At 50.7% G+C, this 20,945-nt stretch overlaps 9 protein-coding genes across 9 annotated transcripts; 6 read left to right on the plus strand and 3 right to left on the minus strand.

Moving 5' to 3' along the window:
• Positions 1 to 597: 597 nt before the first annotated feature.
• Positions 598 to 1,893, plus strand: M437DRAFT_79469 (chalcone synthase B; the record flags this gene model as incomplete). Its single annotated transcript, XM_041027180.1, has 3 exons — positions 598 to 749; positions 800 to 1,449; positions 1,505 to 1,893. The coding sequence occupies 3 exons, from the start codon at positions 598 to 600 to the stop codon at positions 1,891 to 1,893; spliced, it is 1,191 nt and encodes a 396-aa protein (XP_040874827.1).
• Positions 1,894 to 2,440: 547 nt separating this feature from the next.
• Positions 2,441 to 4,059, plus strand: M437DRAFT_60845 (phosphoglycerate mutase 2; the record flags this gene model as incomplete). Its single annotated transcript, XM_041023820.1, has 2 exons — positions 2,441 to 3,209; positions 3,266 to 4,059. The coding sequence occupies 2 exons, from the start codon at positions 2,441 to 2,443 to the stop codon at positions 4,057 to 4,059; spliced, it is 1,563 nt and encodes a 520-aa protein (XP_040874828.1).
• A 448-nt stretch (positions 4,060 to 4,507) lies between these two features.
• On the plus strand, positions 4,508 to 5,833 carry M437DRAFT_60847 (uncharacterized protein; the record flags this gene model as incomplete). Its single annotated transcript, XM_041023821.1, has 1 exon — positions 4,508 to 5,833. One exon carries the CDS (start codon positions 4,508 to 4,510, stop codon positions 5,831 to 5,833), a length of 1,326 nt encoding a protein of 441 aa, XP_040874829.1.
• A 1,229-nt stretch (positions 5,834 to 7,062) lies between these two features.
• On the plus strand, positions 7,063 to 7,785 carry M437DRAFT_70498 (uncharacterized protein; the record flags this gene model as incomplete). Its single annotated transcript, XM_041025473.1, has 3 exons — positions 7,063 to 7,410; positions 7,460 to 7,576; positions 7,642 to 7,785. The coding sequence occupies 3 exons, from the start codon at positions 7,063 to 7,065 to the stop codon at positions 7,783 to 7,785; spliced, it is 609 nt and encodes a 202-aa protein (XP_040874830.1).
• A 712-nt stretch (positions 7,786 to 8,497) lies between these two features.
• M437DRAFT_60822 (alcohol oxidase) lies at positions 8,498 to 10,749 on the plus strand (the record flags this gene model as incomplete). Its single annotated transcript, XM_041023817.1, has 7 exons — positions 8,498 to 8,552; positions 8,603 to 8,684; positions 8,732 to 9,002; positions 9,050 to 9,841; positions 9,897 to 10,178; positions 10,299 to 10,359; positions 10,469 to 10,749. 7 exons carry the CDS (start codon positions 8,498 to 8,500, stop codon positions 10,747 to 10,749), a joined length of 1,824 nt encoding a protein of 607 aa, XP_040874831.1.
• Positions 10,750 to 11,527: 778 nt separating this feature from the next.
• M437DRAFT_79473 (Sodium/hydrogen exchanger) lies at positions 11,528 to 13,106 on the plus strand (the record flags this gene model as incomplete). The annotated part of the gene is made up of 3 exons (XM_041027181.1): positions 11,528 to 11,564; positions 11,618 to 12,657; positions 12,711 to 13,106. 3 exons carry the CDS (start codon positions 11,528 to 11,530, stop codon positions 13,104 to 13,106), a joined length of 1,473 nt encoding a protein of 490 aa, XP_040874832.1.
• An 830-nt stretch (positions 13,107 to 13,936) lies between these two features.
• On the minus strand, positions 13,937 to 14,956 carry M437DRAFT_70501 (uncharacterized protein; the record flags this gene model as incomplete). The annotated part of the gene is made up of 1 exon (XM_041025474.1): positions 13,937 to 14,956. One exon carries the CDS (start codon positions 14,954 to 14,956, stop codon positions 13,937 to 13,939), a length of 1,020 nt encoding a protein of 339 aa, XP_040874833.1.
• Positions 14,957 to 15,434: 478 nt separating this feature from the next.
• Positions 15,435 to 16,920, minus strand: M437DRAFT_60823 (uncharacterized protein; the record flags this gene model as incomplete). The annotated part of the gene is made up of 4 exons (XM_041023818.1): positions 15,435 to 16,090; positions 16,145 to 16,299; positions 16,348 to 16,820; positions 16,867 to 16,920. 4 exons carry the CDS (start codon positions 16,918 to 16,920, stop codon positions 15,435 to 15,437), a joined length of 1,338 nt encoding a protein of 445 aa, XP_040874834.1.
• A 617-nt stretch (positions 16,921 to 17,537) lies between these two features.
• M437DRAFT_79475 (uncharacterized protein) lies at positions 17,538 to 20,052 on the minus strand (the record flags this gene model as incomplete). The annotated part of the gene is made up of 2 exons (XM_041027182.1): positions 17,538 to 19,805; positions 19,855 to 20,052. 2 exons carry the CDS (start codon positions 20,050 to 20,052, stop codon positions 17,538 to 17,540), a joined length of 2,466 nt encoding a protein of 821 aa, XP_040874835.1.
• Between the last annotated feature and the right edge of the window lie 893 nt (positions 20,053 to 20,945).

Genomic DNA, 20,945 nt, shown 5'->3' on the forward strand with positions numbered 1-20,945 from the left:
CCTACTGGGAAAGGAGACCTCGCAGACCTATAAGGAGCTGCAACAGTCCTTCTCTCCTAGTATAGCTGAATGGCTAGACAAGTACATCTCTACTTTACTTGTCCGACTCCGAGCCCGGAACTGGATGGGATACGGGATTAACTAACACTACACGATCTAAAGAAGGTAGACCACCTGTTTCCTTACCGCACCTAGGTTTCTAAGTTTAGGAGCATAATATAGCTTATATAGTATTGTATCGAAGTTCTGCAAACCCTAACCCTAACCCTAAAACCCTACCCTCGCCAGAGCGGTCCCAGCGAAGGTGCCCGCCAAAGTCGCCGGCTTTTAGCGTTTGCATTAGTTGTCTACACTTTCCAATTCTCCATAAGTAGTCGTTGCAAATTCAGGCAGTTCGGTGGCGTTTTTGAACAGTTTCAGGATCATGCACGCCGCCTGAATCTCATGCAAGCTAATGCAATCAGCAGGAGATTCTTCTATTTGCGTTCATCTCTGATCTCTGACACTTTCTTGTCCCCAGGCAGTACAAATCAGCTTGTCGATCCACCATATGGAGCAAAATCGCAGGAGAGATTACTCGGGCATTTTGTCTCCGACATGACTACTTACGACAAAGGGTCAATTCCCGGTGTCCACCAAGAGCCGGGGCTGTGGATTACAGGACTTGGTACACAGTATCCTAGGCATCTTCTGAGGCCAGAGAGCTTAGAAGCTTTCGCTGAGCGATTCTACGATTCCGATAACGCTGGGTAGATTGACTTACTTCAGTCAAGGTATATGTGCTGACTCTTGACTTCAGCATGAGAAGACTGCTTGAGATCAATCGAAATACTGGAATTGAGACGCGATCAGCGATACTTGACTACAGCACGGATCACGCTGCTGACAGCATACCAACATCTCTTGCGGATATGAATCACCTCTTCCGTACTGCTGGTGTTGACATGACCGTGAAAGCTTGCAAGAAGGCAATTCACGAATGGGCGGGGCGACCTGACGCTATAACTCATACCGTCGCTGTCGCCTGCACCAACCAAGGCAATCCAGGATATGACGTTCTAGTCAACGAGAGACTTGGTTTGTCAACATCAGTCGAGCGCATACTCCTCCAGGGCGTTGGATGTGCTGGTGGTCTGGCAATTATGCGAACAGCCGCTCAACTGGCTTGCGGAGCCACAATGCGAGGTCGAGCTGCCAGGATACTTTGTTTTGCGTGCGAACTCAGCACACCCAACATTAAATACGAGCTCGACGCTGTTGCGAGCTGTACTGAGACTTCACAGATAAGCATTGCAGCGGCCCTTTTCTCTGATGCCGCAGCTGCGTTTGTCCTCTGTAATGACTTGGGATTGCAGAATGGGATCCAGCCGGTCCTAGAGCTGCTGGACTGGGGTCATGCACTCATCCCCGGGACAAGCAGTGATCTGGAGTTTACTGCAGAAGACAGAGGTATAGCAAAGACTCTACATTGCGCCAGTCGCAACATGGCTGATCCACAAACCAGGCTATCGTACCGTGCTTAGCAGATCGGTCTCAAATCATGCTGTCTCGGCCATCAATTCAATGTTTGATCGATTGCTGTCAAGACTGCGTACTCAGACGAGACATGACAAGCTAGATGTTGGCAATCTTGACTGGGCGCTACATCCTGGTGGTCGAGCGATTATAGATGGAGTGCAGCGAGTGATGAATCTAAAGGAAGAACAGCTGCGTGCTACGCGTGAGATTTACAGGCATCGAGGAAACTCTTCGAGTCCATCGGTCTTGGCGGTGCTTGATGAGAAACGCTCGATGAATCCACAGGGAAATTATGTCATCGCAGCTGCATTTGGGCCGGGCATGTCTGTGGAGATGAGCTGCCTCAGATACGTCCGAGTTGAACAGCGTTGCTGATACCGCGGTTGTGGTTGCGGCGTCGCAAGTTTCGATCATCCGGGTCTTTCGACAAAAGGTCTTGAATGCTGACAAGTTGCCAAGCGTCGCGAACTTGTTGTGCATGGAATCAAACAAACACTGAGCATTGTCAAGCTTCCAGAAGTCAGAGCTTTGTTACACCTAGCCGCTGAGAGAAATCATTGTGATGCAAAGAAGTTTTTGGTCAGGGTGTGCAAGCTGGCATTTCTTTGGCTTATCAGCTTATCGTCAGGGCTGCGCGTCAACAAAAAAGGGCGGGCCGATGTGTGAAGTCAGATGGTCCAAGCTTGTGTAATGGTTGAAGGCCGAAAAAGGCCCCTCAGCAGTTGACGAGACATCACCTGTAATACCTGCCCTGTCATTCCACTTGCACCTTCCACATACCGCTCAATTGTAAGTGCGCTGTGCCTTCCTTCCTTCTTTGTGCCTTCCCCCTGTTTCTTTCACATCGCTTTTCCCTCTCGACAAAGCCCCGCACTTCCGCGCAGTCGTCATCTCTCTAACAGCTTGGCAGCATCACATCAACATGGCAAAGGTCGCACAAAAGGCAGTCCTCATCTGCATTGACGGATGGGGTGTCGCCGGCGAGAGCTCGCCCGACAAGGGCAACGCCATCCTCAACGCCGACACTCCCTGGATGGACGAGTTCGCCAAGAAGGGCAGCAAGATCACTCAGGGCTACACCGAGCTCGAGGCCTCGTCGCTCGCCGTCGGTCTGCCCGAGGGCCTCATGGGCAACAGTGAGGTCGGCCACTTGAACATCGGCGCCGGCAGAGTCGTCTGGCAGGACGTTGTCCGCATCGACCAGACCATCAAGAAGGGCGAACTCAACAAGGTCGACAACATCATCAAGAGCTTCAACCGCGCAAAGGAGGGCAATGGCCGCCTGCACCTGCTCGGTCTCGTCTCTGACGGCGGTGTCCACTCGCACATCAACCACCTGCTCAAGCTGCTCGACGTGGCCAAGGAGGTCGGTGTGCCCGAGGTCTACATCCACTTCTTCGGTGACGGCCGTGACACCGACCCCAAGTCTGGCGCCGGCCACATGCAGACCGTCCTCGACCACACCAAGAAGCTCGGCCTCGGCAAGATTGCCACTGTTGTCGGTCGCTACTACGCCATGGACCGTGACAAGCGCTGGGACCGCATTGAGCAGGCCATGAACGGCATTGTCAAGGGTGAGGGCGAGGAGTCGTCTGACCCCGTCGCAACCATCAAGGCTCGCTATGAGCAGGGTGAGACCGACGAGTTCCTCAAGCCCATCATCGTCAACGGCAAGGACGGCAGAGTCCAGGGTATGTCCAGTCTTGCTCCCATCTCCATCCACTGTTACTGACCCACTGCGCTACAGACAACGACACGCTCTTCTTCTTCAACTACCGCAGCGACCGTGTCCGCGAAATCACTCAGCTCATCGGCGACCAGGACCGCAGCCCCAAGCCCGACTTCCCCTACCCCTCCAACATGCACGTCACCACAATGACCCGCTACAAGACCGACTACACCTTCCCCCTTGCCTTCGCTCCCCAGACCATGGACAACGTCCTTGCCGAGTGGCTCTCCAAGCAAAAGGTCCACCAGTGCCATGTCGCCGAGACCGAAAAGTACGCCCACGTCACCTTCTTCTTCAACGGCGGTGTCGAGGTTCAGTTCGACAACGAGCACAGAGACATGGTCCCCTCGCCCCGCGTCCCCACCTACGACAAGGAGCCCAAGATGAGCGCCATGGCCGTTGCCGACAAGCTCTGCGAGCGCATCAAGGAGGGCAAGTACGAGTTCCTCATGAACAACTTTGCTCCTCCCGACATGGTCGGTCACACTGGTGTCTACGACGCCGCCGTCATTGCCTGCACCGAGACCGACAAGGCCATCGGCAAGGTCTACGAGCAGTGCAAGGAGAGCGGCTACACCCTCTTCATCACCGCCGACCACGGAAACGCCGAGGAGATGCTCAACGAGAAGAACACCCCCAAGACCTCGCACACCCTGAACAAGGTTCCCTTCGTCATGGCCAACGCCCCTGAGGGCTACAGCCTCAAGCAGACCGACGGTGTCCTCGGTGATGTTGCTCCTACCGTTCTGGCTGTCATGGGTCTCGACCAGCCCGAGGAGATGACTGGCTCCAGCTTGTTGATCAAGTCGTAGGTGCCGTGTACATATGAATTGGAAGATTTTGGAAGCGAAAGAGACTTAGATATCCCCGTACTATGATAGACTTCATAGACGAAATGACACTTGATGCACAAAGTTCTGATGACTATTCCACCACCAAGTTGATGGTTTCAGGGGCACATCTGACTTTCCACGCCGATGATGAACCCAAAGCGCGGCCTCGTATACAAACGTTGGACGCGCAATCGACTGCCGGAAACGTCCTTGGCAAAACATGACACCTCGACCCTTTCCTCCTTGTCGCAACAACCTTCAACACTTTGCATCACTGGAATTCATCGAACAGGAAATTCAAAGGCTCAGTCGATCGCTGTCGCAGCGGCCGTCGCGCGCCTTCCTTGATCATTCTCGCCGACAGACATCCTGGCTTCCGCATCACTTGACATGACTTCGTGAAGTCCTTTGCGCAACTGAACATGATATGACGACGAGCTTACCACCTTCGCTCAACGCGGACTCGGTCCTCGATCTGGAAAAAGAAACATCGATCATTGATCAGGATCCAAGTCGACACCACCACCTTCCGGTGCCGTCCTTCGCTTTTGTCCGCGCCGCCAATGGCAAATTCACCCTCTGCAACCCGCAGCGCATTCGCAGTATCCCGCCTCTGATTATCGGGTTCTTGGACCTGGCCAATTCGGGCGACTTCGCTGCGAATGTCTTCAATCGCGTGCCAGTTCCTGTCTATGCAATTGTCCTTATGGTCATCGGCGCTACAATCGCGCTAACCATGTCTTTCGTCGCCCTTCGTGATATCACGTGCAGCTGGAAGAACATCAGACTCCTGAGGGAGGAGAGAGCACTTCTGAAATCCGTGGCCGGCGACAAGTCGGTCGAGCTAGAAGTCAATCACCGAGATCTGGGAACTGAGATCTTCGATCGCGCCGGCGTCGACATAGCCATGGGTATTGGGGCTTTCCTTATTGCCGTCGGAACTTACATGGCTCCTGGAGGTGCAAATCACAAAGTCTGGTTCGCAAGTAACTTACTATCTGGCTATATTGGCAATTCTTTGCCTGGTCTGTACGGCCTCTGCAATGTCGGCTGGTCTGTTCATGTCTGGACACGCGCTCACAAACAAGGTTGCGGTGCATCCAAACATCTCCGTGATGATATCGCAAACCAACTCTTGTCAAGTCGCATACGCAAGACTCAAGGACATGCCATTCTCACCGCGATTGTCTGTCTCGTGTCTGGTGCCTTGTCCATGGTCACTCCAACTCACTGGTGGCCATACCCTGTTCTCCTCGTTTGTGGTCTGACCTTTGTCTACGGCACTTGGGTGTACCGCACCCAGATCGGCTACGAACGTCGGCTTCTCAAGGAGGACACTGTTCTTGACGAGGTCTCCCTGATTGCAGAACTTCGCTTTCTCCATTCTGTCCGGGCAAGCTTTCAGAATAGCTCCGGTGTCTGGCTGGATCTTGGCTTGGCAGATATGTCAATATCTGATATACTCTCTTTTCTTGTCAGATGCGATCTCTTCGAATCATTTTGCTGCGCCTTGCTGAACGATTCGAACTTTGTCAAACAACACTTCCAAGACTTGTCAATGCCGGTAACAACGATGGACCAGCAGACTCTTTCGAACCTGGACAGGCCAGAACAGATCGCTGAAATCCTGAGCTCTGCACGATCTCAGATTGAACACTATGGTTTGCAGAGTGTCAGCGTCCGTGAGCGCTATTTGCTGGAGTGTCTGGGCGCTTGCTTACTGCATCGAAAAGGCGAAGACAAAGATGGCTGAAAGAGGGGTAGCACCAAGCCTCAAGAACTAAAATTCACACCATCCACAGCTATGGGTATGCAACAGCAATGCATGCTACTCTGATCATCCAGTCTGTGCTTTAGACGTTGGACGATTTAGTGACTGCACGAAGGCGCAGCTTGCCAATGCTCGTTCCGCACCGCATTCAAGCTGACTCGCAACGGTATGCATCGAGTCCCCTCGTTCAGCTATCTTGAGCACGACGGAATCAAAGATGAAATTCTACCGCAAGGTCGTCGGACTTGCGGCCGTACGTGGAAGCTCTGCAATACGGCAGAATTTCTTCCGTCATCTCTATATGATGATCCGATGACCCGAACATAGGCTGCAACAATGTGCCCAGGATCTGCTGTGCAGATTCACCACAAAATTCACTTCAGAAGAGTGATCGTCAATGACTCAGACCATAAACATACATATGTCCTGTCAATCAATTTAAGCTTACCCGATTGGGGCTCTGCATCCACGTTGTTGTTAATCGCTCGCACGGTCCAATCTCTACAAATCCAACTGCTTCGCCGATCGTTGTTTCGCATCCTTGGAGGCCGAGTGCGCGACTATTTGGCACTTGTCCAATGCTTGTTTGCCATGTACATTACTAGTCGTTCTCGTGTCACGCTATAATGATCTATAAATGTTTGGTACGACGATCGACTGACAAGCGTAAAAGGGGCTTCGCACCGGGCCGGCGCGAAGATCGTCAACCATAACGTCTGCCTCCACTGCTAGTACAATAGCAGACCCTTCTCCCACCGCTAGTCAAGCGGGATCTCCGACGAATGCAGATCAGATAGATGCGCTGACTGCGTATGGCTAGCTTCTATACCGTTCAAGATGTGGACCTGGGAAATATGGCCAACACGAGCGCAGGGCGTGTGCATGGTCCATTTTCAGATATCTCATGTCTTCTCTTGGCTGACTACACCGCATATCCATTCTTCTCGTTCTGGCAACAACGACTGGCTATCCCAATGAGACCGCTGCAGAATGAATGTTGCATGACCATCACATCTTCATTCGTGCCTTATGTTACGGTAATCTGTGCTTTCAAGATGAGAAATCACTATTTCTCGCTGCAGGACTTGAACATATAAGTCAGACGAGGACGCAGTCTTTCTTCTAATCATCAACAAGTCAAATCAGCTTCATCATCCATCAACATCCATCAGCCTCCATCTCCCAGCCAGTTTCTCTTCGAATCATTCAATATGCACTTCTCCTCGTTCATCACTCCCATCGTGGCCCTCCTTGCCACCACTGCCACCGCCAGTCCAATCGAAAAGCGTGAGGTTTCCTCTGATACCATGGTCCAAACCATCCAGAAGATCACTCAGCAATCCAAGAGTCTTACCACTGTTGCCGAGGCTCTCAACCCCATGAATGGCGTCCCTCTTCTCGGACCTAGCTCTGGCAGTGGAAGCTCCAGCTTCAACGATGTCATCAATGGGTTCCAGGGCATCATTCAAACTGGTACTGATGCCATCACCTCCATGCAAGGCACTCCTTCCTACACCGACACTGCTGCCGAGCAGCAAGTCTGCGATGCTTTCCACCAGGTAAGTCGTGTTCTGTTGTTTCTGACTTGCTGTGTTGACTCTTTTGTAGTTTGTCGTTGTCCACCAGAACTTACTCAACGTCGTCATTGGCAAGTCTGGCCTCTTGCAGAGCATCTTCCTCGGCCCTGTCGCTGCTGTCCTTCGTTCCCTTGAGGGTGTTGTTGATGTAAGTCTGCCTTAATAAAATGCCTGATGCTTGTCAAGAACAGGTTGCTGACGAAAGTGATACAGACTCTTGCCTACGGCGTCATTGACTCTGTTCCTTTCTGCGCCGATAACGCTACTTCTGACAAGGACAACTTGGACGGCACTCTTAGCAAGGCCATCTGTGCCTACACTCCCGGTGGCTCCCTCGGCGTTGATCTTTTCTGCTAGAGTGATGGTAGAAGAGGTGGTTGATGTGTAGCTGGAGGAACATAAAGAAGGAATGTGAGGGTGTAATGAGAGTGTGTTGGTTGTACGTCAGGTATAACCTTGATCAAGGCCTGTAGTGGTCAACTTTTTCATCTACATTGTTGCCCACCTACTGTTCATGTCAATGACTCAAAGTAGGAAGATCTTCCAGTGAGTTGTGTCAGAAAGCTGAAGGCAGGATGTTGTTCTGCAACATACGTGTTACTAACATGACCTACACCAAGCAGAGACGGATTTCTCCGCGCCTGCGGCTCAAAAATCCCGCCAAACTCCCGCTCCCGAAATTCCGAGGGTTTCCTTCCTTCTTCCAACATCACATCTCCTTCAGACCGTCAACCTTCCTTGCTTGATCGACAAGTGAATCTCATTCAACTTCGGGCGTGATAAAGAAGCGGATGTCCACGGAGTGATAGCGAGGTGTACCCCTATGCGGTTCTGACGAGGCTTCTCCACCCTATCCCTGCAACACCGTGATGGTTGACGAAGGCCAAACGTCATGACATGGTTAGATTAATTCTCCGCAGCCTTGACAATAGTCAGCAACAGCGATCTAGTCGTATACTTCGTATCTTCCAGGTTCAAGTACCCAAGGTCAAGTATTAGAACAAGCTTTCCTGTTTTCTTGTCGTTCCTGCACTCCTCTCATTCCCGTCAATTCTTGCATACCGTCAATATGGTACTTGGTTTCTTTCAAGAAGAGAAGGTGTTTGACTTTATCGTTGTTGGAGGTCAGTAAGAACAGCAACGGACCGGAAGATGTGAGGCTGATGATATGCAGGCGGAACTGCAGGTAACTGCGTCGCAGGTCGTCTGGCAGAGAACCCCGATCTCTCCATTCTTGTAATCGAGGCTGGTAAAGAGTGCGGTCCCTTACTTTCATCTGTGTTATCTTTGCTGAACAACGAAGCAACCCCCTCAAGGAAGAAAAGATCTCGACTCCCGCGCTGGCATTCCAACTTGTCGAAAGCGAATATGACTGGCAATACCCCATCACTTTCTGGGATAGAGAGGGCGAGAAAAGGCATGAAGCCAAGAACACAAGAGGAAAGATCTTGGGTGGAAGCAGTTGTTTAAACTATTACACGTGGCTGCGCGGAAGTAAGCCCACGTACGACGAGTGGAGCAGGTACGGCGGCAATGAATGGAGCTGGGACAAGTGCTTTCCATACTTCCAGAAGGTGTGTCGCGGTCCTCATCCTATCGGGCACGAAACTGACAATCACAGCCTGGCACGATGCACGATAGACACCAGATCCTCGACCACGATCCTGCTCACGTCGCCTCAGATGGCCCTCTCCAGATCAATCCTGCCATTCCCATTCCGCTGGCTTCCAAGTTGCAAGAAGCATGGAAGTCTCAGGGTCATCGCCTGACTGACGACATCTACAACGGCACGGTCAATGGTCTCGCACATGTCTGTCACACAATCAGCAACGGCCATCGTGAACCTTCCACTGTTTTTCTCGAGGGCCACAAGAACATCACCGTCAAGGCTCAAACCATGGCTCATCGTCTGCTCTTCAGCGGCGAGACATGTGTCGGTGTACAGACGCATGCTACAGACAAGTCACAGGCATACTACGCTCGGCAAGAAGTCATCGTCTGCGGCGGTGTCTTTGAAAGCCCGAAACTGCTTTTGTTGAGCGGCATTGGACCTTCCACCCAAGGATCCATGACAGATCTGACAGCCGTCTCATCCGGTATCGGTCATAGCGTCAAGTCTCCGCATGTCGGCCAGAATATCCAGGACCATCCTGTGGCGCCCCACTCTTTCAAGGTGAAAGATGGCCATAGTGTCGATGATGCGCTGAGACCGGGCGTCAAGAATCTCGAAGCGATGGCAGAATACAAAGCCACCGGAAAAGGTCCATTGGCCTCGAGTCTCTTGGAAATGTGCGGCTTCGCAAGAGTGGATGATCGGCTCAAGAAATGCAAAGAATGGAGAGAAGAGGAGGAGACGAGAGGCCATGATCCCCTAGGTCCACAAGGCCAGCCACATTTTGAGTATGACTTCTTGGTATGTTCTCATTCATCGCCTTACAAACTCTACCCAAGCTGATATCTTTTGATAGCCATGCTTTGCTTCGCCATTCTTGCCCCATGTCCCCGAGCCCACCGAGGGAAACTACATGACAATCGTTGTCTCTCTCCTCCGTCCACTCTCCCGTGGCTCCTTGAAGATACAGTCCGCAAATGCCCTTGACTTCCCGCTCATCAACATGAACTATCTCGACCATCCCCTCGATGCCGTCGCATTGCGTGAAGGTGTCCGCTTTGTAGATGAAATCATACTCCGAGGTGACGGTATGAAGGATCTCATCGTTGGTGAATATCCAGAAGGCGATGGTGGCATCGTCAAAGGGGAACCACAAGCAAAGGGAACAAGCGATGGTGTTTATGGTGCTGCCAAGGGCGAAATCGACCAAGGCAAGAGTGTCGAGGGCAATCCCAAACATATGTTGGGGTTGGACAAGGTCAGAGACAGCGATGAGGGCATGGCTGAATGGTTGAAAGGACGTTTGACCAGTGGATATCGTAAGTTTGTCTTTTTGTTTCATTCTTCCCTGACCCTTTCTTTTTTTGCTTAGCCCACACCGCCACTCCCCATGTTCCCATCTGGACCAAAACTAATCACATATCCCAGACCCCTGCGGCTCATGCAGAATGGGTCCAACGATCGAGGAAGGCGTCGTCAACGGTCGTCTCCAAGTCCATGGTGTCCGCAACCTTCGCGTCATCGATGCGAGCGTCTTTCCCCTGATCCCAGATGCGCGTATTCAGAATCCCGTCTACATGGTTGCTGAGAAGGGTGCCGATTTCATCAAGCAGGACCATCCTGCGCTTTTCCAAGCCAAAGAGGGTCTGGTGGATAAGGTCAAGGATCTGGTGTTGCAGGATGGAGTAGATCAGAGACCTTTGTGGTAGCTTGAAATGCTGCTTTCTTCTTTGGCTATTTGCAAGCGCAATGTGGCGATACATAAATCCGTTGGATCATTGTCAGTAAGGTTGCTCAACCCCGGACGATTTGATCGCTCGGAAGTTGGACTCTGTCCCCAAGCTCGCCGATAGAGCGCTACTGCATATAGGAGCCCATATGCCCTTGTTTCCAGCCCGAATCGAAGTCCAACCAGACAATGAGTAGATACAGACTGAGATATCAGGTCCAGAAGTCGCATGAAAAAGTCAGTTGCTCAGACACCGCCTATCGAAGTTGTTGGTTCAATGGACACGAAGGGCACCCTGCCCTACGCCCTCGAGGGGCGATAAGAGAGACGGAAGCCCGTGCGCTGCGTGGCGTCCGTAGATGCCAAGTCCTTGGCCTTTTGTTTCCGCTGCCCTCTCTTCCTTCTTCCTACTCGGTCCTTCTAACAGGGCAACTTCGAACTGCCTCGTCAAGGTCGTGCTGTCCGCTTGTATGCACTTTCTGCAGGCACTGACGAAGGCTGATACGTATGTGACAGGCAAATTGCTTCTTGTGCTTGCCAAGTGATCCGGCATCGGCGAGAATGTCACCGCTGCCATCCGCCGCGCCAGATCCGTCCTCCGACCCTATGACGAATTCTTGTCCTTGATCTTGGTATCCTTGGTATGTCTTGGCCGGTTGTTTGCCATGACTAGATGGCCAATACAAAAACCATTGCAACGTCCGTTCCCATGTTCAGTCTACACTTTTCACATATCTTGTGTTACTTATTACAGTAGAATGGCCGGCTCATTTCTAGCTTATGAAGAGCCTTCTAGCAAGTATTCCATTTCCATCGTCTCTGCCCATGACCGCTGATCCTCTCAACAGTCGTCCTGATCTTGGTTTTGATTTCATTCTTCTTCTTCCTCTCACTCGCAGAATGGCTGTCCTCGATCGTGGTCCGAGCCGGCATTATTGGGCCAATCATTGTCGGCATCATCTATGGCATGCCTTTGGCAGACATTCTTCTTGAGATCTGGCAAGAGACGTTCCTTGCCATTGGCTACATCGGTCTGATTCTTATCATCTTTGAGGGCGGTCTCACCTCGCGCATGGATTTGCTCAAACAGAACTTCTTTCTGAGCATGCTTGCCGCAACCACAGGCGTCCTATTTCCGATTGGATTATCCTACCTGCTCCTCTACCTCGGCTTTGGCTATGGTGCCGTCGAAACGTTCATCATCGGCGCTGCTCTTTCAACTACCAGTCTCGGAACCACATTCGCTGTCATAGGAGGCGCGAGCAAGGATATTGACCTGTCTCAAACTCGCGTTGGCACCGTACTGGTTAGTGCTGCAGTCATCGACGATGTATCTGGCCTGGTTATGTCAAGTGTCATTCACGATCTCGGTTCTATTTCTGGCGGTGCAGATGTCAACCTTGGATGGCTTATTGGCAGGCCAATACTTGCATCTTTTCTGATGGCCGCCTTGACTCCTCTGATCTGCAAATACGTCTTCGCGCCGGTGTTCCGGCGCTACATCGAACATCACTTTGCGCGATTCGATCATCTGTCCAACGTTGTTCTGATGGTATTGGTCCTTTGCGCTTTCATCTCTATTGCCGCGTATGCAGGCACGAGTGTGCTCTTTGGGGCATTTCTTGCTGGATCCTTCCTGACCTATCTGCCATCAAAGCATCCTGAGGGCCCATTCGTGGTAATCTCTCGAGAACACGGTGAACAGCACGATGGCAAAAGCCCCACCTTCGTTCATACCTTTGAGAAATACTTTGCCGATATTCAGAAATATCTCATGGAGCCTTTGTTCTTCGCAAGCATCGGGTTTGCGATTCCTTTCCTCGATCTCTGGACTGGATCCGCCATTTGGCATGGCATCGTGTACACGCTCCTGATGTTGGTTGCAAAAGTGCGTTGCTTCGTTTGAAACCTCGAGTGTATGTGTTCTGACGTTTGTCTTAGGTCGTTGTCGGCATGTGGGTTCCTCTGTGGGACTTGCTCACCAAGCGCAAGACTGATGGGCCGAAACCATCGCTATCACAAGTCATGCCTTCCGCAGGGCTTCTTGGCTTCGCCATGGTTGCTCGTGGTGAGATTGGCCTGCTCATTGTTGAGATTGGATACAATTCCACGCCATACGTAAGCGACGCAGGCTTTCACACTGCCGTCTGGGCTATTCTGCTCAACACCATCATTGGTCCGATGGTTGTTGGATTGCTAATCAAGTTCAAGGGCAAGGCTATTGGAGACGGTCATTGGGGCATCCAGAACTCTGGACACAGCGAGAAGGATAGCAGACCGCAGTCTGTTTCTCTAGAGCAGACATTGGAGGAGGGTTGCGATGTTTCAGGACGATAATCAAATGTTGCATAGCGTTGCCCCTCCGTCAATGGTAAGTTGTCAATACCCGACAAGCGCCACAAGACTTTTCAACTTGACATATATAGAAATAGACATATAGAACAGACTAGACCAAAAATTGATACAAGATCTTTGCCGTTATCACGAACGATGCGAAGTATTGCTAGCATTGTCTACATCGTATAATCCAGCCAAAAGACAACCTCACAAGGGTCAGCTGCGTCTGAATAGACCCACATCTGTCTGACTCTTTTCAGTAAATTATATAGCCTTTGACCTGGGATTCTTTGCTGCGCTTCACTCAATCTAGTGAGCATCCACTCACGCGCATTGGCGATTTTGATATTGTGAGACACCTGATCTGTGTTCGAGACATCCCGATCGAACCTGAGTTCACTGGAAATGGCAAGCAACAACACAGTCTGGAACGGTGTGGTGCCTGATCGACTAGGAATAGACATGAGGGTATCGAGAATACGCAACGCAAATCGGACAGTAAATCCTTCTTTGCTAATTTCCGGACCATCGAGCCCCAATCTACGCCGCAAAACATCTGGAAAGACGCGGTATAGCTGTAACAGAGCGGCGTCACGGTGGCATTCGGCCATCCTCACTGCTCCACGGGCGTCGCCTCATCGTGAGGATCCTTAATCTCATCTGGGCCAGGAACTTTCCGCGAAATGATCATGGCTTCGAGGTCATCAGCTTCAGATATAAGGGCTTTGATGTCTTCGATCTGTTGTTTAGTCGCAAAAGAGCGGCTTGTGGCGATTTGTCGTTGCCGCTTGATAAGCTTGCCGACTTTGAGCAATGTGAAGGTTATATGACTAGAAACCCCCTGTGTATGGATGCGGGTAACGGCGCATGCTTGCCATGTCCTCAATATATCTTTCTGGTATCTGAATCGATGGCAACGCGAGATGATTCTCCACAAACGTAGTGTGCAGATGATTATACATGTGGAGGCCCCAGAAGAATTGTCGCTCGCGCTCATGTAGTCTGATGTTTGTGGTCTGATTCTCACTCCCGAGTGCATTAAGACTTAGGATGTTCTGTAGCTTTGCTGCCACGACTTGCCAATAAGCCACATCTTGAGAATACATGGCACTAGCTCCTAGTAAATGCAGAGCAAGGAACGTCATGGCATCGTATCCCTGAGTCGCCGAAAGATAATCGATCTGACTCTGTGCTTGCTTCTGGAGGTCCTTGGCTACTGGCTGCAGACTGGACTCGCGTGCAGACATGAAGACCGCCGCAAGACTCTGCGATGCCTTAATGACTGCCGCATACTTTGTTAATCTGTGCTCGCTATTCCATGCCCTCGCGATGAGATGGTAAAACGGGTTCTTATCACTGGCAGCATAGCAGCAGAAAAGAGGAGCCACTTTGTCAAGGTAGAAGTCAATCAGGTCGGTCTCACGACTCGAGGACACTTCCATGGTAAATGAGTCCAGTGACATCTGCCATACTGACATGGGATCGGGAAGATCCCAGTCGCACGAAGTTTCGGCATTCCAGGAATCAAGCATTGTGTCGAGAGCTGCGCCATAGACCTCGATGTGTTCATCACTGTGCACTGGCGCTGATGAGCCAGGAGCTTCCTGACTGGCCTGCTGCGACCAGTCTCCGTCGAGTGTCGTCTCTGTAGTCGACCCAGTCGACAGGTGCTCGTGTTGCTGCTCTCTCAATTGCTGTTCTGGCTTGTCTTGTCTTCCCGACGTCACGACCTCGCACCATTGATACTTCGGTTTGTAGGTACAATCAGACTTTCTCTTGGCGCATCTAAGACAGACAGGATGCGTTTCGTCGCATTTGACCTGTTCCCGCTCAGTTGGTTCTCTGTGCATTGTACCTATTAACTACATACCCGTCTTGTCCTGCATTGTAAGCATCCTGTGGTAGATCTGACGCCACGCTTCATCAATGACAAAGACGGCAAGACACGGTTATGTGGTGACCTGTTGCTGCTGATGAGCATGCAGTAGAAAGTGTGATGGTGTCGCGTTAGATATATGACCCTCAATGTTCAAATACTCGGGTGAGACTTGGTGTAATTGAGAAGAGGAGGTTCATCTCTAAATGCACTTGTGTCCGATCGAGAGGAGATGCAAGCCGTGCACGCGCCCAAGGGGCAAAAGGAGAACTCTAGAAGTGATGAGAGTCATCCTAGCATATATCAGAATGGCATCGCCTCTCCTGCACAATCTCGCTATCTACGATACGCCCCCTCGTTTTCGGCTGCGAGGGAAGTGGTTCGACCCCACCCACGCCCAACGTCACTGCGTACCCTACCCCACCCATAAGCCAACCATCCTTTATCTCCGATCACTTATGGACACTCGATAGCATCAAGCTCGAGAACCCAAAGTAGTCACTCCATCCCAGAAACAACTCGCGCTGACCTTGGCGGAGCAGTTCATCGCCCATCGAATATCTCTGCCAGGGGTTCACGCTAGGAATGACCCTCCCCAGTTGCCCCTGGAGAATTTCACCTCTCTTCAGTGACAATCTAGACATTGCCAGATCGCCTTGATAATCGCGACCTGGCTCCCATGAGTCTTCCATCTCGTTGGCAGTTGTAAGCATGATTTCGAAGCCGGCACATTTGCGAATCTCCTCCCAGATCTTGTCGGCATGATAGTAACCATAATTACCATGGTCCTTGATGGTCTTGTCGATCAGAGTCCTTGGCACCATCTGTCGATACGTCTGTTGCATATAGACGACCTGCCGTTTCGCAAAAACATGGAAGTCTTCGGTAGAGATCTGATTGCTTTTGACTTTCTCAAGTGTAGCTTCGATCTCTTTGTTGAGGACTTCCAACCGATACTCGGCCCATTCTCGGTGAAGGTCTTGAGTGTTGGTCATTGGGCGAGTGTTCGTGGTGAAGCTGATATCGTAGAAGCCGTCGATGTTCGCACGAAAAGATGCCACACTTGCGATCCTCTCCTCGACTCCCTTAGCTCTGGATGCGAGATGTTCTGACGCAGCAAGTCAGTCATGGTCCTCGCGCAACAAGGAAACCCGCGGTTTACCCAAGATACCGCCTTGTATGATGTATGCACACCCGTAGCTAGGCCCCTCGACTTTTGTGATGGTACCATTGCCGCACTTGATGAATGTCTCGCCACCAACCATCCCATCAGTATGGCTCAACATGACGATACAAGCATAAGGATAAGAGTCGAAGCTGAGCGTGCTTAGCCATGATCAACTTTCACACAGTTCAATGACTTACTGCCAGGGTATAATGGACCCAGTTTTCAGTGGATCGGCATTTCTTTCTTCCTCACTCAATTCGATCAACTGATGATCCGGCTCAATGCTGACCTCCTTCTTCATCTCTTCGATATCATTCGACGACTTTGTTTGAACACTGACAAAGCCTTCCTCAATCTTGAAGATGGGCATCAAGGGAGCTTGCATCAGTCCAGAAAGAATCTCCAATGTCTCGGGGTGATTCCAGAAGTCATGAAGAAACTTGGACTTCTTCGCGGCGTCTCGAATGATCAGTGTATTGAGGTATGGCGAAACGGCGCACTGATCAAGTACGTCGGGAGCAAACAATGCTCTGCGATAGGCCAAAACTCCCGCCTCACTGAGGAACTGGAACGGAGCCGTCGCTGCTATTGGAGTTGAAAACTCGCGAGGCTCAAGTTTGAGATCGGCAAGAGGGTACACCTTCTTTGGAGGTGAATAATTCAGGTGAATCTTGAAATGTCAGCAGAGTCGTTTGGCTTGTAAGAGCCAATGTCACCTTGGGATCAAAGACGTCCTCAAAAGATCGTTTAGGGCTGTCAAAGTGCGGCATGTTGTCTGTCTCAAGGATAGAATCATGAATTGTGTCGTGTACTGAAAAAGTTGCTCTCTGCTTGTGTTGCCATGGGTAATAATATACTCCTATCTAACGCCAAGGTTCGGCATACAATCGCCAGGCGCAACTATGGATCACAGTAGACTGCTGTATCAAGTCACCCTCAAGTATATTCCGAATCTAGCTTTCGAGACGAAGTGTCGCGTCCCCGTACCAGCGATATCCAGAGCGGGGTACTCAGTAACATGATGTTCATCGTCCGATCGCTATCGGTGAGGCTCAAAAGCTTGCAAAGTGGAGTGCGAGCCCCAGATTCTCGTCTCGAAGTCCGAATCGGGTAATCATGACCGGCCCGCCGTATCTCAGGCCGACCGAGACAGGCGACGGGAATCTTCAAGAAGATATCTAAAGCAAATCATTTGACAGCCGGCATGTGCTTCAAGTCAAAGGATCTTGTCGATAGGATAACTTATGAAGGTGAATCGAAGCTGTCAAATCATGCGAAGGGAGGCTGCTACCATTTTGCTTCAGTCAGGGTCATGTCCATTGTTTCAGTGTTGTTGGCTGCAGGAAAAAGATATATGAAGCAATTATCTAATTGTCTAAAAGTAATTCTACCAGGTGAAAAGCATAAGGCTGGGATTAAGAGCGATGGGCAGCAAAAAGTGACTGACAATAATGTTCGCTAGTGGGAAAATAGCAAAGAATTGATCAATCCTCCAGAAGACAGGGACCACCGTTGCAAGCATTACCATGCCAATCGCGGTGCCGATACAGAACAAGAACGTGAATTTGAAATTCTTCATCACCTTCGGCACCTCTTTGAAGAATGTCGTGTTTTCCACTTCTTTGGATGTGGCGCCCCAGTTCATGTCAATACTGACAAGATGCGATAGAAGTGCTTGTGATACGTGGAGGGATATTCCGCCAAGGAAGACAGTCATGAGAGGAATCCACATGATGTTGGTGACCAGCGAGCTGAGTAAAGATTTCTCCCCAGTACGATAACGAAGGATCGCGAGCGCGAGGTTTCCCAGGCCTGTGAACACCACAATGATGGACAGATAGACCTTGAAAGAGTCGAGGTAGTACTTATCAAGGACGGTGTTGTACCAACCAACGATAAAGTAGTTCAGTAAGGTAAGGAGCCATGCAGATCCAATAGCGTAGTATGTTCCGATGTATGACAGAATAGTAAGCTTTGATGGGAACGGCATTCCCGACATAATGAACGAGCGGAACAGCTTAGTGAATGGTCCTCGTGTGAACCAGTATCGTAGTGGGTTGAAGACCAGCTCACTGCAGCCATAGGCATACTTTTCCCAGCGAGCCAGTTCATCGTAAACGGTGAGCGAAACACCCTCTTTAAAGCCGTCTCCAGCATAAGAGGCGAAGCGCACAATATATCCAGCAGTCTGTAGCCGGAGAGCCATGTCAAAGTCCTCTGATACAGTTGCTTCGGACCAGAACTTCTCCTTGTGATCGTCTGGGCAATCATATGCGATACTCTGTACTGCGGACCAGCGGAGAATAGCATTGTGTCCAACGAATGGTGCGACATCACCGTTTGCAATCGCGTACTTGATCTGAGTATAGACCATATTCGTAAAGAACGTGATGCCGCTCTCAAAAAAGCTTTTCGTCACATTCATAACGCCGGACGAGTACTGTATGATCGCAACCTGTGGCGAGGCCGTCATCTCGCTGACAGCGTCAAGCAAGCAATCGACTGGTACTCGTGTGTCTGAATCGATGAGAAGTATAAAGTCGCCCATTCGAACGTTGCCGTCAGCCCAGGTTCTATTGTCGTCTTCTTCGATGACTTCCTCCAGCGCTTTAACGTAAGCAGCGGCTTCGTCCTCCTGAGTCCAATATCTAGGTCTGGGGTCTGGGCTGGCCATCTTTTCTTCGATGCGATTGCTGACCGAGAGGGCATAGTTCATGTTCGAAGCTTTCTTGAATTTGCCTCGACGGACAAACGGCTCAGGACCGTGCTCTCCTTTTGGATCATGCCGGGGGCGTGCTACCCAGCCGATACTGTGTTCTTCGTAGAAGTCCTGACGAGCTCTTGCCTCTTCAGTTGACAACAATTGCATTCCATCATCGTTGATGAAAATATTCGCTGTCCCACCTTGCATCTCATACGTAGAAATTGCTGCCTTAATTGAATACACTGTTGGGGCGATGACTGTGTCCAGACCCTCCTTATAGACGGGGCATTGGATTGTGACGTGTGGCAAAGATGAGCCAGCTGGAAGCCTCTTTGGTGGTAGTCCAGAGTAATATTTGGTGTTGTTCTGCACCTGGCTGATTGGTCCGAAGATCTGGAAAAGGTTTCCTATAAGGGCCTGGAGAAAGAAAAAAGCAACCCACATGATGGGTGGGAGAGTCGCCAGCAATGCCAACCGAGTATAAGAATGATCCCATTGGATTTCCACAACGAGTTTCCGGATACCAGCGCCGAGTGTAACGATCATCAGGCAGAGCGTAAGGCCAGTTGTGATTGAGTGAAGGAGCACGAGACGGCGGGGCTTCTCAGTGGAGCCCTCTTCGCTTGCAATGGTATCGACTTCGTGAATCGACACTCCACTGCTTTTCTCCTTCTCTGGGTAATCCTCTTCACCGTCGAAAGACCAGATCATAGCCATAAGACCCTTTTCGATTATGTCGACGCGGCGAACGAGGTTCTCTGGCTTGTCGTCCCAAACTACCAGTATTCCCCTATCAGCTATGAAGGCGGCAAACTGATGTTTCGCGCAACGACTGAGGTATGAGATATCAGGAAGAACCTGTATACGCAGATCGTCCCGAATAGGGATCGAAACTCCATCATTGTTCGCAAGCAGGATGCTGATGACGCGTGTGTTGACCGTCATGGCGCTCTGAGGATAAATGTCAACTTATGTACTGACAAGAATCGAACATACGTACCTTGACATTCAGAGCTTTGATAGCTTCGAAGAATCCACCAGGCCTTTCCAAGTCTGGAGGGCAACACACGAATTGGTCCCTCCCAGACTTGATCACGACACCCTCATCCTCACCCCCAGCGTACCATAGCAATTGTGACTGCTGAGACCATATGTGATTAACCATGATGCCGTATTTGGTGTCGTTGAGTCGCTGCATGGCACCGGACTGGAAATCGGCAGATTCATGACGCGCAGACGAAGGAGACGATAGGGTCTGCAGGTTTAATGCATCGACTGTGGGTTGCACGATATTTGATGCTTCGACCTGCTTGTCGACAGGCTTGCGGAAATACGATTTCAGGCCCATGATGGCACAAGCCGTGGAAAAGAAAAAGAAATATCAATCCCTAAACCAGAGAAGGACTTGAGAATCGTTGTATGCAACTGGGCTTGTCAAAGAGTGCAAACAAGAGGTAAAGTTCTGAAGGCTGTAACGTCTGGAAAATTGATCGAGTTGAGATCATGCTCTTATGCCAGTAGATGCTCTTCCAGATCAAACACGTTGTCTGAGTGTTGAGAATATTGACTTGCGCCACCTGAAATTGTGCTTCAGCTCAGCTTGAAGCTTTCAATGCGGCGCGCATATCAGGAAGCATATTTGTGATAGTGCCGCATCGAGCCCCAAACCGGACAATGAGCTAGAGTGCCATGCGGCCTCAAGCTAATCATAGCTGCTTCTTCGATGCAGCTACTAGCGTGTACCGATATGCGTGCGACCCCAAAACTCATCGCAGCGGTTGACCGTTCAGCGGAAAGCTTCTCGAGCTTTTGCAAGAATATGCCTCTGCGTATTGATATTGATGCACGGGTGGGTTCGGCCTGTCTCAGCGCAGAGCAAGACAACGGCCGTAGGCTGGCGACGCATGCAGCAACGGTTTTCATAAGGTTGATCGACGCGATAACGACAGAAACAGCGAAGATGGTGTGAATCGCGGCAGCGGCAGCGGCAGCAACAGAAGCGACTATCATCAAATCTGGAACGTGCATATGCTTAAGGGCTGTGAACACCATAACACGATTAAAGCTATTATAGAGGATCTAGGGCTTGGA

The sequence above is a fragment of the Aureobasidium melanogenum genome (genome assembly GCF_000721775.1).
Source record: "Aureobasidium melanogenum CBS 110374 unplaced genomic scaffold scaffold_46, whole genome shotgun sequence".
Taxonomy (NCBI): Eukaryota; Fungi; Ascomycota; class Dothideomycetes; order Dothideales; family Saccotheciaceae; genus Aureobasidium; species Aureobasidium melanogenum.